The sequence below is a fragment of the Canis lupus genome, chromosome 16 (assembly GCF_048164855.1).
Source record: "Canis lupus baileyi chromosome 16, mCanLup2.hap1, whole genome shotgun sequence".
In the NCBI taxonomy this organism is placed as follows: Eukaryota; Metazoa; Chordata; class Mammalia; order Carnivora; family Canidae; genus Canis; species Canis lupus.
In genome coordinates this window covers 5,295,677-5,310,663 of record NC_132853.1, presented here as the reverse complement: position 1 = coordinate 5,310,663, position 14,987 = coordinate 5,295,677, and the positions used below count along the sequence as shown (strand labels likewise).

Below are 14,987 nucleotides of genomic sequence, written 5' to 3'. Positions count from 1 at the left end.
GGCGGTGGGGGTGGCGGCGCGGGCCGCGATCTCGCTCGTCACGATTCACCAAGCGGAGTGGGAAAGAGGGAGGGACTGGAGGCAGAGAACGGAACGGAATCAGGGAGCTCGGGGAATAAAGGAGGCGAGGAAGGGAAGAGGCGAAGGGGGGAGGGAGGTGATGGGAGTGAAGACGAATGGGGGTGCAGGGGAGGGTGTTGGGTGCCGAAGGGGAGGGTAACGGGCTGCAGGGGATAAAGGCGAGGTGAAGGGGAGGGATGGGGTGCTGGGGTTCGTGAAGGGGGAGGAGGAAGAAGGAATGGCGTAAAGGGGGGATGGGGTGAGGGGAGAGAAACGGGGGTGAGGAGGGGGCGATGGGGAGGCAAAGAGGGAAGAGCGGGATTGGGGATGCAGGGGGAGGAATGAGGGAAGGGGAGAGCGGGGGCAGCGGGGGCAGCGGGGAAGCGGGCTCCGGCCGCAGGAGGCCGGGAGGGACTTCCCAGGGAGGAGGGCGGCGCCGGAATAACGGGACCCTCCCAGCCCGGAGCCCCCGGCCGGGCGGGGCGAGCAGCGGGCGCGGAGGCCAGGGCGCCGGGGGCAGGTAGGGCGAGCCCTGGCCCGCAGGAGGACCCCGACCCCACTTACTCTCTCCGACCACGGCTTTGAGGCCAATGGGGGCCATCGCGCTGCGCGAGTCTCCGGGCTGCGGGTCTCCTCAGGCGACACCCGCGGACACCGCCACCTCCCCGGGTCCGCGCGCTGTGCCGGCCGCAGACCTCCGCTCCGCAGCCGCGCTCGGGCTCGACTGACGCACGGACTCGGCGCGAAGGCGCGGCGCGAGCCAGAGCGAGGCTACCGACCTGCCGGCGCGCGCGCGCGCGGGCGGGGCCGGCCGGGGGCGGGGCCTCGCGCCAGCCGTCAGCGTCACCCGCCCGCCTCCGCCAATCGCAGTGCGGCCCGGGAGCTCAGCCCCGCCCCCCGAGATGCGGCTGGACGCGAGGCGGTCCGTGGCTGGCGCGAAAGCCGCGCCCTCCCCCTCACCTCACGCGCCGCGCGCGCCCCGCCTGTCGCGCGCTCCTGGGGCGCAGGGTCCTAAAGTCCCCGCCGCCGACTCCGCACCTGGCCACTGGCTGCTGATGCGCTCGCTCTTCCTGAAGCCGCGTTATGTCCTGTGCTTCCCCTCCTGGGAACCCTCCGTCTTTCCGCTGCCCACTCGAGGAACTCGGAGACTCCCAACCACGACAGAACTGGAGGTTAATCGACATCATCTCTCTCTGGGTACCCATATCCACGTACCCACCCACCGTTCACGGAGTTCTTACTTGTCAGGCTCCACGCTGAGCGCTTTACTGCATCATCTCATTAAATCCTCACAATAATGAAGAATTGTTTTTTATCTCCATTTTCAGGTAAAAAAAAAAAAACAACAACAACCCGAGGCTCAGAGAATTGAGCGCTAGAGTTGCTGTGTAACATTCGTCAGTAAATAATTGAGTGGTCTCTCATGACTCTATGCAAGCTACTATTCCGGGCTTTGGAGCTACGGCCACGTACAAGGCAGGCTCGGATCCGAGTCTTTGGGCGCTTAAAGGCTAGACGTTGTGAAGTCCCAGATCTGATAGGAATATGCTGTAGGACAACTCAGGTCTCAGCATCTCTTTACCGGAGTCCACGTTACCAAAGTGGTGGCAGGTCAGTTTTTGATGGACTTTCTTGGTTGATGAGGGAGGTTACTTTTTAAATATGGCACAGGACTCATCTGGCTTCAAAGAAAAGCAAAAGGGTGAGCCGATTAAACATCAAAAAAAGGCTAGGAGAGCTAGAAGTCATAAAATCAGTGAGTACTCGTTAAAATTTTGGAACAATTCTGTGAGCTAAGTCTATTTTTTTTTAAAGATTTTTATTTATTTATTCATGAGAGACACACAGAGAGAGGCAGAGACACAGGCAGAGGGAGAAGCAGGCGCCATGCAGAGAGCCCTATGCGGGACTCCATCCCAGTAATGTGGGATCATGCCCTGAGCCAAAGGTAGATGCTCCACCACTGAGCCAGGCTTCCCTAAGTCCTTTTTGCTTAATGTTATTAAGATGTGTAATAATATTTATAGATGAAGAAATTGAGACTCAGAGAGGTTAAGAGCTTTGCTAGTGAGTGACAAAGGAAAGATCTAATTCCAAAATCTGAATTCTGAATCACTAGTTTACACTGAGTAACAGTTAAAGAAACTGAGGCCCATAGGAGGACTTTCCACAGGTCACACACTATAAAGAATGGCAGAGCCAGGACAAGAGGCCACATGTCTAAGTTCAGCTACCAGCCCCAGGGCAGGAAGATTTGACCATCTTCTTGTCCCCACCCCAATTTACCTCAACAGAACTTTCTCATGGCTTCCCAGGGAGTGTTTGTCTATCATTTCACATCTGGGCTCTGCCTTTTACCCAAGGAAGGTATTAATAGTCTCAGTGTAGGAGGAGATGATTTGTAAATGTGAGGGAATCTAGGATGCACTTGTAATGCTGCATGCTCCCCCCTTAGCCACCAGAGACTGCCCCCTCAAGGAGCCAGTATTTTTATTTGTTTGTTATTATTATTCATGAGAGACACAGAAAGAGGCAGAGACACAGGCAAAAAGAATTCTTTGAGCCCCCTGCAGGACTCAATCCTGGGACCCTGGGATCTCGCCCTGAGCCAAAGGCAGATACTTAACCACTGAGCAACCAAGGTGTCCCAAGGAGCCAGTATTCTAGCTGATGAGACAGCCAGGAGTCAAGGAGTCAGAAGCAGCACTGAGTTACTGTCCTAATAAGTGCTGAAGCAGGACGGGAGCTGTGAGAGTGAGTGACAGAGCACCTGACCCAGTGGACCTGGTGAGGTACAATCAGGGCAGGCTTCCTGAGATGAGTAAAAGGTAGCAAGAGGGGTCTGGGAGAGGGTGCCAGGCAGATATTCAGAAAATGCAGAGGTCGAGTGCCAGAAAGGAGTTTGGCTTTTCCAGGAACTGAGAGGGGGCCAGTGTGATGGAAAGAGAGTCTGAGGAGCAGGTTAGAGAGGAAAGCCCCAAGGGGTAGGCCTCACTGCAAGGCTCCAGGACATTTTGGTAGCTGGAATCTGTGTGGCACTTCCTCAAAGGTCACAGGCAAATAAAATATAGCAGTTTGTTATTTCCTGCAGGGGGAAGGACAAAAAAAGAATTTTTTTTCCGGTGGATGTGTACCTGAGATGTTCACTAGGGATGGCAAAAATCGGAAAGGATGTTATTCTAAATAAGGATGTTTGAAAAAGCAAGTCAGGTGACAGACTGTGAACTCACTCAGGAACCCCTGACGCTGGAGTGGTGGATTGGAATCTTCCTGGATGTGGAATCCAAGACCTGGCTTGAGACCTTCTGATATCTCTGAGCCTTGATTTCCATATCTGTCAAACAGGACAATAAAGTTTCCCTGCTATTCTGAGGCCTCAGAGGAGCCAGGGAGATGAACCTGCCTCCCCCTCTTTTTAAAGATTTTATTTATTTATTCATGAGAGACACAGAGAGAGAGAGAGAAGCAGAGACACTGGTAGAGGGAGAAGCAGGCTCCATGCAGGGAGTCCGATGTGGGATTCCCACCCGGGACTCCAGGCTCACATCCTGGGCCGAAGGCAGGCACTAAACCGCTGAGCCACCCAGGGATCCCCTGACCTACCCTTTAAGGTAAACTCATCCTGTCAATCATCAAGCCTACTATCCTTTGATACAGCCCAGACATCACGCAAAGGGTCCTCATGAATATTCACTGATTCTCACTACCGCCCCACGGGGTCAGTGCTATTATTATTGAATTTTCCTGGTGCGCTGGGAGGTCAAGTCACTTGCCCAAGGTCACATGGCTCTAAGCGCAGACCGGGGAGTCGCGCTCTTTCTGATGCCCAGGGGAGAACATCAACGCCCAGGCGCAGCCCCAGTGCCCTGACCCTCTCCTTAGAGAGCTCTGGCTGTGTGCACTGCTATCTAGGAGCATATCAACAACCAGAACCTGGACTTCTTGGGGATTCGTACCCAGGCGAGCCCTCAACACGGCTCCCCAGCCCAGCCTGAGCGCCGGGCGGGCTGCGGCAGCAGGATGCCCTGGGCTGGTCCGCGGCCGGGCAGGTGCTTTTGGAGCAGCGCATGCGCGGGCTGCAGCCTCTGCAGAGCCCTAGTGCGGACTAGCCGCTGGGGGTAGAAGAGTCCTGTGATTTACGCACCAGTCATGTGACGGCGGGGAGTCTGCTAGTGGCTTGGCCGCTGCACTTCCAGGAGATAGGCAGGTGGGGGCGATGGGTGCAGAGCAGAGCCGGGCTGAAGCTGGAGGTCTGAGCTTAAGGGTGGTGAGCAGCTTGGAGGGACCGAGAGGGGAGAGTGGGACACACGAGCCAGAATTGGTAATGGGGCAGACCAAACTGAGGCAGAAGCAACCGGTATAGTTGTTGCCACCAAACCTAATGATACTGTGGACACACTGGCTTGGGTCCCCTGCACACACCCAGGGCCTGTTGGAGAGCCCTTCTCCCACGGGCTTGCACCTCCCTCGGGTTTGCACCTCCCTCCCTTCTGCTTTTAAGCCGCATCATCAACTGCATTTTTTCCTGTTCACCCCCACGCTTCTCATGGCCACGGGACATTTAGATTCCGCTACATTCTTTTGGAAGCAATTTTTGAAGAATTCAACAAGGTAATATTTATAAGATTCTTTACCTAGGACTGGGTACCTAGTAAGGACCCAATGAATGCTAGCTAGTAACATCATTAAAAATAACATGAGGGGGGATCCCTGGGTGGCTCAGCGGTTTAGTGCCTGCCTTCGGCCCAGGATGTGAGCCTGGAGACCCGGGATCGAGTTCCGAGTCGGGCTCCCTACATGGAGCCTGCTTCTCCCTCTGCCTGTGTCTCTGTCTCTCTCTATGTCTATCATGAATAAATAAATAAATAAATCTTAAAAAAAATAATAACATGAGGCTCTGTCCTACCTACCTTTATTGCTGCTGTAGATTCTTGGCAGAGAATGAAAAAAATGTTTCCATCACAGCCACCCACCGTCCCCACACCTGCAAAGAGCTGCTGGACCTGGAGTCCTTGGGTCTGGTACATCCTTGCCCCCAAGAGTGAGTTAACAGATTTTTGTATTTGAGGTCAGAATATAATATCGAAAGGGCTTTCTTTTCAAAGTGTAGGCCAGGGTCTTAAATTCAAAGTACTGGAGAGGCCGTGCAGAGGTGAGTAACAACTGCAGATGTGGCCAACTACAGATCCCATGTCTTGTTCAGAGGGGCAGTCCTTACTCAGCTCCAAACAATAGTTTCTATGCAGTGGCCAAGGGTCTTGATGGTAGTAATTGTGACATCTCTCAAGGTTAAGCGTTGCAATGGACTAATAACACCACCATTGGCCAAACAAAACACATCTGAGGGTCACATCCAGCCCCTAAGCCAGCTGCATGCAAAACTCTGGGGGACCAAAGGGAAAGGTTGGATTCCCCCATTTAGCAGGTTTCCAGAGAGGCACTGACTTTTACCCCACTCATACAGAGCCCCATTGTGGGTAGGGCTCTGGACAGGGGTGGTGGTAGTGTGAATGCCTGGAATCAATCACCAAAACCTTTCCAACTCAGCCTGAAGAGCCAGGAAAGAGTCCTTTTGCTCAGCCTGGCTCTGGACAGGGATTAGGGCCAGCCACTTTCAAATGGACTAGTGAATACTGCCTGTGGAAGCCTCTGCAGACAGCTGATGTGGGCAGTTCAGATTTGCATAGTGTAAAAATCCCAGGAATAAGGAAAAAGCTACCCCCATATGCCAGGTACTAGAAGTCTCCATGATCTCAGCCAGTTGGGGCTTAAAGCTGGTTTTATTTGATTTAGAAAAATAAAGAAATATGGCATTTTTTACACTGTGGTTATCAGAAAACAATTTGTATCTTTTACACTTTACATTAAATTGTTATAGGATCCCAGAGGAAGGGATTTTCATTCCAAGTGGGGAAATAGTTTTGTTTAGATGTATTTTGCTTCAGGCCCAGTTTGGCCAGAAAGATTCATGGAAGAAGCAGCAGTTGAATGAGCACAGAAGCTGAGAAGAGAAAGCTCAAATCTAATCAAAGAAAAAGCATAGACCCACGGTTCCGAAACTGTGTTGAGATACCCTGAGGTGCCATAGCAAATGAACAGGAGCATAGTAAAATACTTTCAATTTTGGAGAGAAACAATGATATCATCTGTTGGACACTGAAAACTAGTAGTTGGAAGTAGTTCACAGTATCAGCATTAGACCTTCCTACATTCCTCTCTGTGATATCACATCTTTGTAAAGCTGGATTTTCATCAATTGATGTGACAAGAAGCAAATAACTCATGCAAATCAGTGTGGAACAGGAAGTAATGGAGTCAATGTCTGATTGATTCTAAGGTCTGAGAACATGCACATATACCATTAGTAAGTAATGGTGTTACTTAAGAATCATTTTAAAATATCTTTTCTTGGGGCACCTGGGTGGCTCAGTCAGTTAAGTCTCTGCCTTCAGCTCAGGTCATGATCTCAAGATCCTAGGATAAAAAAAAAAAAAAAAAAGATCCTAGGATCAAGCCCTGTGTCGAGCTCCCTGCTCAGCCAGTAGTTTGCTTTTCCCTCTGCCCCTTCCCACACTCATGCTCTCTCTCTCTTTCTCTCTTTCTCTCTCTCCCTCTTCCTTTCTCTCTCTCAAATAAAGAAATAAAATTTAAAAAATAAATAAAATATCTTTTCTTTGAATACATGGGTATTTTTTTTAATATTTATTTATTCATGGGCTCGAGTCTTACGTTGGGCTCCCTGCATGGAGCCTGCTTCTCCCTCTCCCTGTGTCTCTGCCTCTCTCTCTCTCTCTATGAGAGAGAATATGAATAAATAAATAAAATCTTAAAAAAAATAAAAAATAGTAGAGTGATCAAGAGTAGGACTGGGGAAGGGCAGAGGATAGTTTTACATTTTATTTATTTTATTGTATTATTATTATTTTCTAAGTGGGCTCCATAACCAGCGTGGAGCTCAACGTGGGCTTGAACTCACAATAACGAGATCAGGACCTGAGCCAAGATCAAGAGCCAGACACTTGAGTGACTGAATCGCCCAGGAACCTCTAGTGTTGCATTTTAAAGGGGAAAGACAGGCAGGCTGGGCTTCAGTGGGAAGCCACTGGATGTGAGTTCAAAGTCAGAAGCCAGATCTGGTGTCCCTGTCAGCTCATAGGCTATGGATGACACCAGCAATAGTGACTGAGATGATACAAGTGCCTAGGGTTGGTTATGTGAAGGACACTCAGTTTAAGGCTGAGCAAGAGGAGTAGACACCAGAAAGAGGCAGGAGGGAAATGGCCAAAGAAGTACAGGTGAGCCAAGGGTGCAAAGAGACGGAATAGCAAAAGAACAGCTAGATGAACCACAGATCAGGATCAAGGGCACTTTTTTGAATAGGGGAGAACCTCTATTTTTTTTTAAAAGATTTTATTTATTTATTTATTTATTTATTTATTTATTTAGATTTTATTTATTTATTCACGACAGACACAGAGAGAAAGAGAGAGGCAGAGACACAGACAGAGGGAGAAGCAGGCTCCATGCAGGGAGCCTGACATGGGACTCGATCTGGGGTCTTCAAGATCACACCCTGGGCTGAAGGCGGCACTAAACCACTGGGCCACAGGAGCTGCCCAGAACCTCTATTTTTAAAAACAAAACCCTTTTTAAAACACAGCAAAACGCCTTTCCGCGCTACCCAGGGAAGGGTCCATACGGCATTGTTTTGCGTTCCCATCATTGTTTTAAAGGGAAACTTTAACAATGTCGGGAGCCCTTGATGTTCTGCAAATGAAGGAGGAGGATGTCCTCAAATTCCTTGCAGCAGGAACCTACTTAGGTGGCACCAACCTTAACTTCCAAATGGAACAGTACATCTACAAAAGGAAAGGTGATGGTATCTACATCATAAATCTGAAGAGAACCTGGGAGAAGCTTCTGTTGGCAGCTCGTGCCATTGTTGCCATTGAAAACCCAGCTGATGTCGGTGTTACATCATCCAGGAATACTGGCCAGTGAGCTGTGCTGAAATTTGCTGCTGCTACTGGAGCCATTCCTATTGCTGGCCGCTTCACTCCTGGAACCTTCACTAACCAGATCCAGGCAGCCTTCCGAGAGCCAAGGCTTCCGGTGGTTACTGATCCCAGGACTGACCACCAGCCTCTCACAGAGGCATCTTACATTAACCTGCCTACCATTGCTCTGTGTAACAGACTCTCCTCTGTCCTATGTGGACATTGCATCCCTTGCAACAACAAGGGAGCTCACTCGGTGGGTCTGATGGGGTGGATGCTAGCCCGGGAAGTCCTGTGCATGCGTGGCACCATTTCCTGCGAGCACCCATGGGAAGTCATGCCTGATCTCTACTTCTACAGAGATCCTGAAGAGATTGAAAAGGAAGAACAGGCCACTGATGAAAAGGCTGTGACAAAGGAGGAATTTCAGGGTGAATGGACGGCTCCAGCTCCTAAGTTCACTGCTATTCAGCCTGAAGTTGCAGACTGGTCTGAAGGCGTGCAGGTGCCCTCTATGCCTATTCAGCAGTTCCCTGCTGAAGACAGGAGCGCTCAGCCAGCCACTGAAGACTGCTCTGCAGCTCCCACTGCTCAGGCCGCTGAATGGGTAGGAACAACCACTGAGTGGTCTTAAGCTGCTCTTCCACAGAAGCAACAAAATGGAAATAAGGTTGGCAGAAAATAAACAGTTTCTAAAAACAAAACAAGAAAACCAACAGCCAAGCAATAAAGCAAATTCCCATGTGCCCCTCCTCCAAAAAAGAACAATTAATGTTTTGCTTCAGAATTTTGTTTATAGAAAAATAGATCTCGTTATATAATGTGGAATCCTGTTACTCCTGAAACGCTGCTAAAGCAACAGCAGGGGAATTATTAGAAGTTTAAATCCATAAAGTCACAAAGAATAGGGGTATCTGACTGGATCAGTTGGTAGAGCATGTGACTCTTGTTTTTTTGCAATAGTTTTTTGTTTTGCTTTAAGATATTTATTTATTTATTAAAGATTTTTTTATTATTTATTCATGATAGACACACACACACAGAGAGAGAGAGAGAGAGAGAGAGAGAGGCAGAGACACAGGAGGAGGGAGAAGCAGGCTCCATGCCAGGAGCCAGATGCGGGACTTGATCCCGGGACTCCAGGATCGCGCCCCGGGCCAAAGGCAGGCGCCAAACCGCTGAGCCACCCAGGGATCCCCTAAGATTTTATTTATTTATTTATTTGAGAGAGAGGGAGAGAGCACACAAGTTGAAGGAGGGGGAGAGGGAGAGGGAGAAGCAGACTTCTCACTGAGCAGAGTGCCAGATGTGGGGCTCCATCCCAGGACCCTGGGAGCATGACCTGAGCCAAAGGCAGATGCTCAACCACTGAACCACCCAGGCGCCCAAGCATGTGACTCTTGGATCTCCAAGATGTGAGTTCAAGCTCCAGATTGGGCAAGGCACCTACTTAAAAAAAAAAAATTGGAGGGACGCCTGGGTGGCTCAGCGGTTTGGTGCATGCCTTTGGCCCAGGGCGTGACCCCAGGGTCCCGGGATCAAGTCCCATGTCAGGCTACCTGCATGGAGCCTGCTTCTCCCTCTGCTTGTGTCTCTGCCTCTCTCTTTCTTGCTTTCTGTCTGTGTCTCTCATGAATAAATAAATAAAATCTTTAAAAAAAATTGGAAAAACAAAAACGTAAAAAGGACACAAGAAACAGAAAAAGGAGGGAGTGAGAGGTGAGGCATAGTGACAAAACTCTGGAAGGTGAACAGCATGTGGCTAAAGGTTAATGACTGCATAGAGAAGAGGAGGTGGAAATATGAATCTTCAAAAAGAGAATCTTCAACCACAGAACATTGGGGAAGCTCAGGATTCATTGGTGCCAAGTATTTTGGAAGGTGAGAGTCAAGGGTAGGGCTGAGTAAACAAAGGACTGGTAAAGAAAGGGAGCTGTCCTGCCACCAGGTCCTTGCCCCTCCCCCAGCAGAAGAGTGATGAGGAGGAGCAGGGGGAGGGCAGGCCATGCAAGACAACAGCAAGTTAGTGTGGGACATACTGTGTGTCAATCACTATTCCAAGCTCTTTACATATATCAATTCATTGAACCCTAATGGTCACCTATGAGTTATTTGCTATTATTATCTCCGTTTTATAGATGAGAAAACCAAGCCATTTGTCCAAGATCTCACAGCCAACAAGAGAAAGGGCCAGAATCCAAACTGTGCCATGTGGGAGGTAAGGATGGACAGTTGAACACAGTACTCTGTGGTTTGGACTTCATCTCTCTCTCTCTCTCCATGAGAAACCATGGAAGATTTTCAAATATTGAAGTGACATTTATTTATTTATCCATTTCACATTTAATAAACATTCATCAGGTGTCTGTGGTGTGCTGGGCACTCTGCCAGGTACTGAGCACTCCAGGGTGAGCCTATAGATGCAGTGCCAGGATGAACCAGGGCAGGGACAGGGAGGCAATGAGGCCTGAGGAGAGGCACCCAGTCCAGCCAGGGATCTGGAAAGGAATCTTAGGAAAGGCAAAGCTGGGCAGCCCCGGTGGCTCAGCGGTTTGGCACCACCTTCAGCCCAGGACATGATCCTGGAGACCCTGGATCAAGTCCCGCGTCGGGCTCCCTGCATGGAGCCTGCTTCTCCCTCTGCCTGTGTCTCTGCCTCTCTCTCTCTCTCTCTCTCTCTCTCTCTGTGTGTGTCTCAAATGAATAAATAAATAAAATCTTTAAAAAGAAAAAAAAAGAAAGGCAAAGCTGACACTGAGGCTGAACTGAGTTTGCATGGGAAGTGGGGAGGGGGGGTGATGGGGCAAATCCAAAGCAACAGCACCAGGGAAGGCCCCGTGACCCAACCATGGCCATTCTGGCACAGCCCACTTAGTAGCTGAGAGGAGGCCAGCTCAGAGGTGAAGGCACCAAGGGAGGCTAGGGTAATAGTTCAGGTCAGAGCTGTGGTCTCTGGGGTTCTTCCAGGATGGGTATGGGACGGGCTGAATATAATAGACATGAATAAAAATAGCACCTGCCAATTCCTGGGCCCCCTTGTTTACCAAATGCTTTAAGCACAATATCTCATTTAATTTCCCTCGAAATTCTATCTAGTAGGTATGATGATTTCTATGCTTTACAGATGCAGATACTAAGACATAGCACATCCTGGGGCACATAGCAAACTCCCAGCCAAACCAGGACTTGAACCAGGCATGTCTGAGCCCAAAGCCTGAACTCTTTTTTTAATTAAATATTTTATTTATTTATTTGAGAGAGAGCAAGAGAGAGCACAAGCATGCAGGGCCACAGAGGGAGAGGGAGAAGCAGGCTCCCCACTGAGGAGGGAACCTGATGCTGGGGGGAGGTGGGGCTTGATCCCAGGACGCTGAGATCATGACCTGAGCCAAAATCAAGAGTTGGACGCCCAAACGACAGAACCACCCAGTCTCCCCACTTTAATTTTTAAAGATTTTTAAAAAGTAATCTCCATCTGGGATGCCTGGGTGGCTTAGTGGTTGAGCATCTGCCTTTGACTCAGGGTGTGATCCCAGGATCTGGGATCAAGTCCTGCATCGGGCTCCTTACAGGGAACCTGCTTCTCCCTCTGCCTGTGTCTCTGCCTCTCATGAATAAGTAAATAAAATCTTTTTTAAAAATTAAAATAAAAAATAAAATAATCTCCATCTAACATGGGGCTCGAACTCAGACCCTGAGATCAAGAGTCACATGCTCTTCCAACTGGAAGGCACCCCATGTTATAGTTTGATTTTTTAAAAGACAGGGCTTCCTGGAAGAAGTGCCATTTGAAGTGAAATTGAATCATTTTGGATGATTATTATAATCATAAACCAAATGCTTATGGCATGTCATGCATACCATTTATTGAGTATTTCCAATATATCAGGCACTGTGCTAACTACTCTACATGTTATTATTTTACTTAATTTCTACCATGATTCTGAGGAGATAAATATTATCCTGCCCATTTTACAGATGAGAAAATTGAGGTTTATGAATGAAATGACTTGTTAGTCACAGGAAATAACTAAGCTGGAATTCCAGCCCAGGTTTGTCTGACCTCCGAGTCCATGCTCTTGACACCACCTGCTCCCACCTTCCTCTGCTCCTCGAGTGGCTGGCCTTGGGTTATAGAGGATGAGGGAGGAGAATCCACAGGCTCTGAGCACCTGTAGAGGTACTGTGAAGCAAGGCCCCTCTCAAGGCTCTATACCACTGTGCCACCGGGGCTGCCCTAATTTTCGTTTTTGTAATTGTGTTTTCTCTTCCTTCAAGAGAGCCTCTCGCCCCTGCCTCCCCATATTGTCAAAGCTTCAGGGTTCTCCCTGCAAAACCTGGATCTGCCCTGGAATCCAGGGTGGCCAGGAGGATAGTACTCCATCATGAGACTCTAGAATGTCACTTAGCAATACCTTAATCCCCACTGCAGCTCATGATGGGGCACCCTGGGATCCTCATCACACACCACCCCCTACACCAGTATCTTGCAAAGCAGACCCTGAAAATCTCTCAATAGCCTAAAAAAAGCAGGGATGCCTTCCCCTCCCCACTCAAATTAAGCAATGGCTATCTCCCTGGCCCCCTCTGCTTCCTGCCTCATCTCCACGCCCCACCTCCCTCTTTCTCCTCTCTGTCTACTATCTTCCTACCTTTGCTCCTCCCCACTCATCCCTCTCCCTGACTGTCTTCCAATCTTACCGCACAGAGAGTCAGGGCCCAGAGCCCTCCTCACCCTGGTTCAGCCTCAGTGTGACTCTCAGCTTTGGGGAAGCCAGGAGTCCAGCACTCAGAGTCTGGCCCTGCCTTGCTGAGTGGTCCAGGCCTGTCCCTCTGTCCCTCTAGATATTCGTTTCCTACCTCCCATTTATGCCTAACCTGGGCCCTGGGTTCCTTGTCTTGAGTCACACTGGGTGTCTCCAGCTCTCTCTGGAGTCAAGAAGCAGGTAGACAAGGGAGTCCATCTTGGGGACCTGGCTCCCCTCCTCCACAGCTGGCCACCCTTAGAAGGATCTCAGGGGCCTGTCATCAGGCCAGCAGGTGAGGCAGGCTTTGGGTCCTGGATCCACTGATCCAAAGTTCAGGACTCACTGCCCAGACCTTTTGGGTGTCCCTGTGTGGGGTCCCTGGTGGGGTCTTCATGACCCCCGAACTCCCTCCCTGTCTTCCTTCCAGGCTGGGACCCTTCCCCTAGCTATGGATAATCCTCCCTTAAACACATTGCAGCCACACCCTGTGTACCAGAGGAGCTGTTTGAGCAGATGTTTCATATACAAAACAAAAATAGCAGTTATTTGGCTGAATGGATTCCCAACAATCAAAGCCATCTGTTTTCAACATCCCACCCCAAGGGTCTAAAAATGTCTGCTGCCTTCCATGGTGAGAGCATGACCACCCAAGAGCTGTTGGAGCATATTTATAAGTCATTCTCTGCCCCGATTCACTGGAAGGCTACAAATAGCCCCCCCACCCCCAACCTTCCCACTGATGGGGCCTCATGAAGGAGACCGAGGTTTGCATTCTGCATGATGGGTTACAGCTTCCTTTTTTTTCCTTGGTGTTTTTTTTTTTATTTATTTATTTATTTATTTATTTATTTATTTATTTGAGAGAGAGTGAGAGAAAGAGAGCGTGAGTAGGGGGAGGGGCGGGAAAAGCAGGTTCCCCGCTGAGCAGGGAGCCTGACTTGGGTCTCCATCCCAGGACTCTGATATCATGACCTGAGCTGAAGGCAGCCACTTAACTGACTGAGCCACCCAGGCATCCCTCCCTTGGTGTTTTCTTTGACTGCTTACAAAACACACAAACCTCTTTTACTCTGAAGTTAATCTCTTGCCATTTGCAGTTTTTCTATGAGATTCATACCTTACCTCCTTCCCCTCCCCCAACACTGCTGTCCCAACTTCTGAAGCTCATGCTGAAAGAGTACCTGTCTCCAAATCCTCTGCTACCGCTGTGCCCAGCACCTGACTCCTGCATTTGCTCCTCTGCCTGCAGCAGAGAAATCCTGGAATGGTGTAATTGGACTATGTGGGTTTGCGTTTTGTGTATTTTTTTTTCTTCACTTTTCATTACACAAGTAAGACAGTCCACCTTTATTGTTAAAAATACCTCAAAAAGGAAATGAAATGAATTCTTTATACTAAAACCCCATGGGACACAGTTACAGTTGTACTCAGATGAACATTAGCAGTCTTAAATACCTTTATTTATAAAAGAATCAAAGTCAGTGAATCAAGGATTCGATCTAAGAAATTAGAAAAACCAGTAAAATAAAAGGAGAGAAAAATAGGATGAAAGTGGATATTAATGACATGGGAAAAAATACTAAGAGAATAAATAAAAATTGTTTGAAAAGATCAGTTTGAAAAGACAAATAAAAAGAAAGAAATCTTTTTTTTTTTTTTTTTTTTAATTTATGATAGGCACACAGTGAGAGAGAGAGGCAGAGACATAGGCAGAGGGAGAAGCAGGCTCCATGCACTGGGAGCCCGACATGGGATTCGATCCCGGGTCCCCAGGATCGCGCCCTGGGCCAAAGGCAGGCACCAAACCGCTGCGCCACCCAGGCATCCCAAAAGAAAGAAATCTTAACTAAAGGTAAGTCCAAAGAAAGAAAGCAAAGAGAAAAAAGTAAAAATATGTGACATTAGGATACAAACACAGATATGGATGTTATTAATCATTTTTAAATATTATAATAAATTGGAATAACAAAAGTTAATAGGTTTTTTTGCAATATATAAACTATCAAAATTGACCTAAGAAGTAGAAAATTTTAGCAGACTGAGAACCACTGAAGATTGCATCCCAGAAGGGGGGTAATAATAGGACGCACTGGGCACCTGGGTGGCTCGGTCCATAGAGCATGTGACTTTTGATTTCTGAATTGTGAGTTTAAGCCCTGTGTTGGGTGTAGACACTACTTAA

The 14,987-nt window shown here is 48.7% G+C and overlaps 1 protein-coding gene and 1 pseudogene across 3 annotated transcripts in view; one reads left to right on the top strand and one right to left on the bottom strand.

Moving 5' to 3' along the window:
• The window catches only part of STXBP1 (syntaxin binding protein 1), a 74,269-nt gene extending 73,441 nt beyond the window's left edge, over positions 1–828 (bottom strand). For all 3 annotated transcript variants that reach the window (XM_072778016.1, XM_072778017.1, XM_072778018.1), the window contains exon 1: positions 625–828. In XM_072778016.1, coding sequence (XP_072634117.1) covers positions 625–661 — 37 coding nt within the window. In that variant the 5' untranslated portion in view covers positions 662–828. The remainder of the gene's footprint in view (positions 1–624) is intronic.
• Positions 829–7,735: 6,907 nt separating this feature from the next.
• On the top strand, positions 7,736–8,763 carry LOC140607410 (small ribosomal subunit protein uS2-like; annotated as a pseudogene).
• The last annotated feature ends 6,224 nt before the right edge of the window (positions 8,764–14,987 follow it).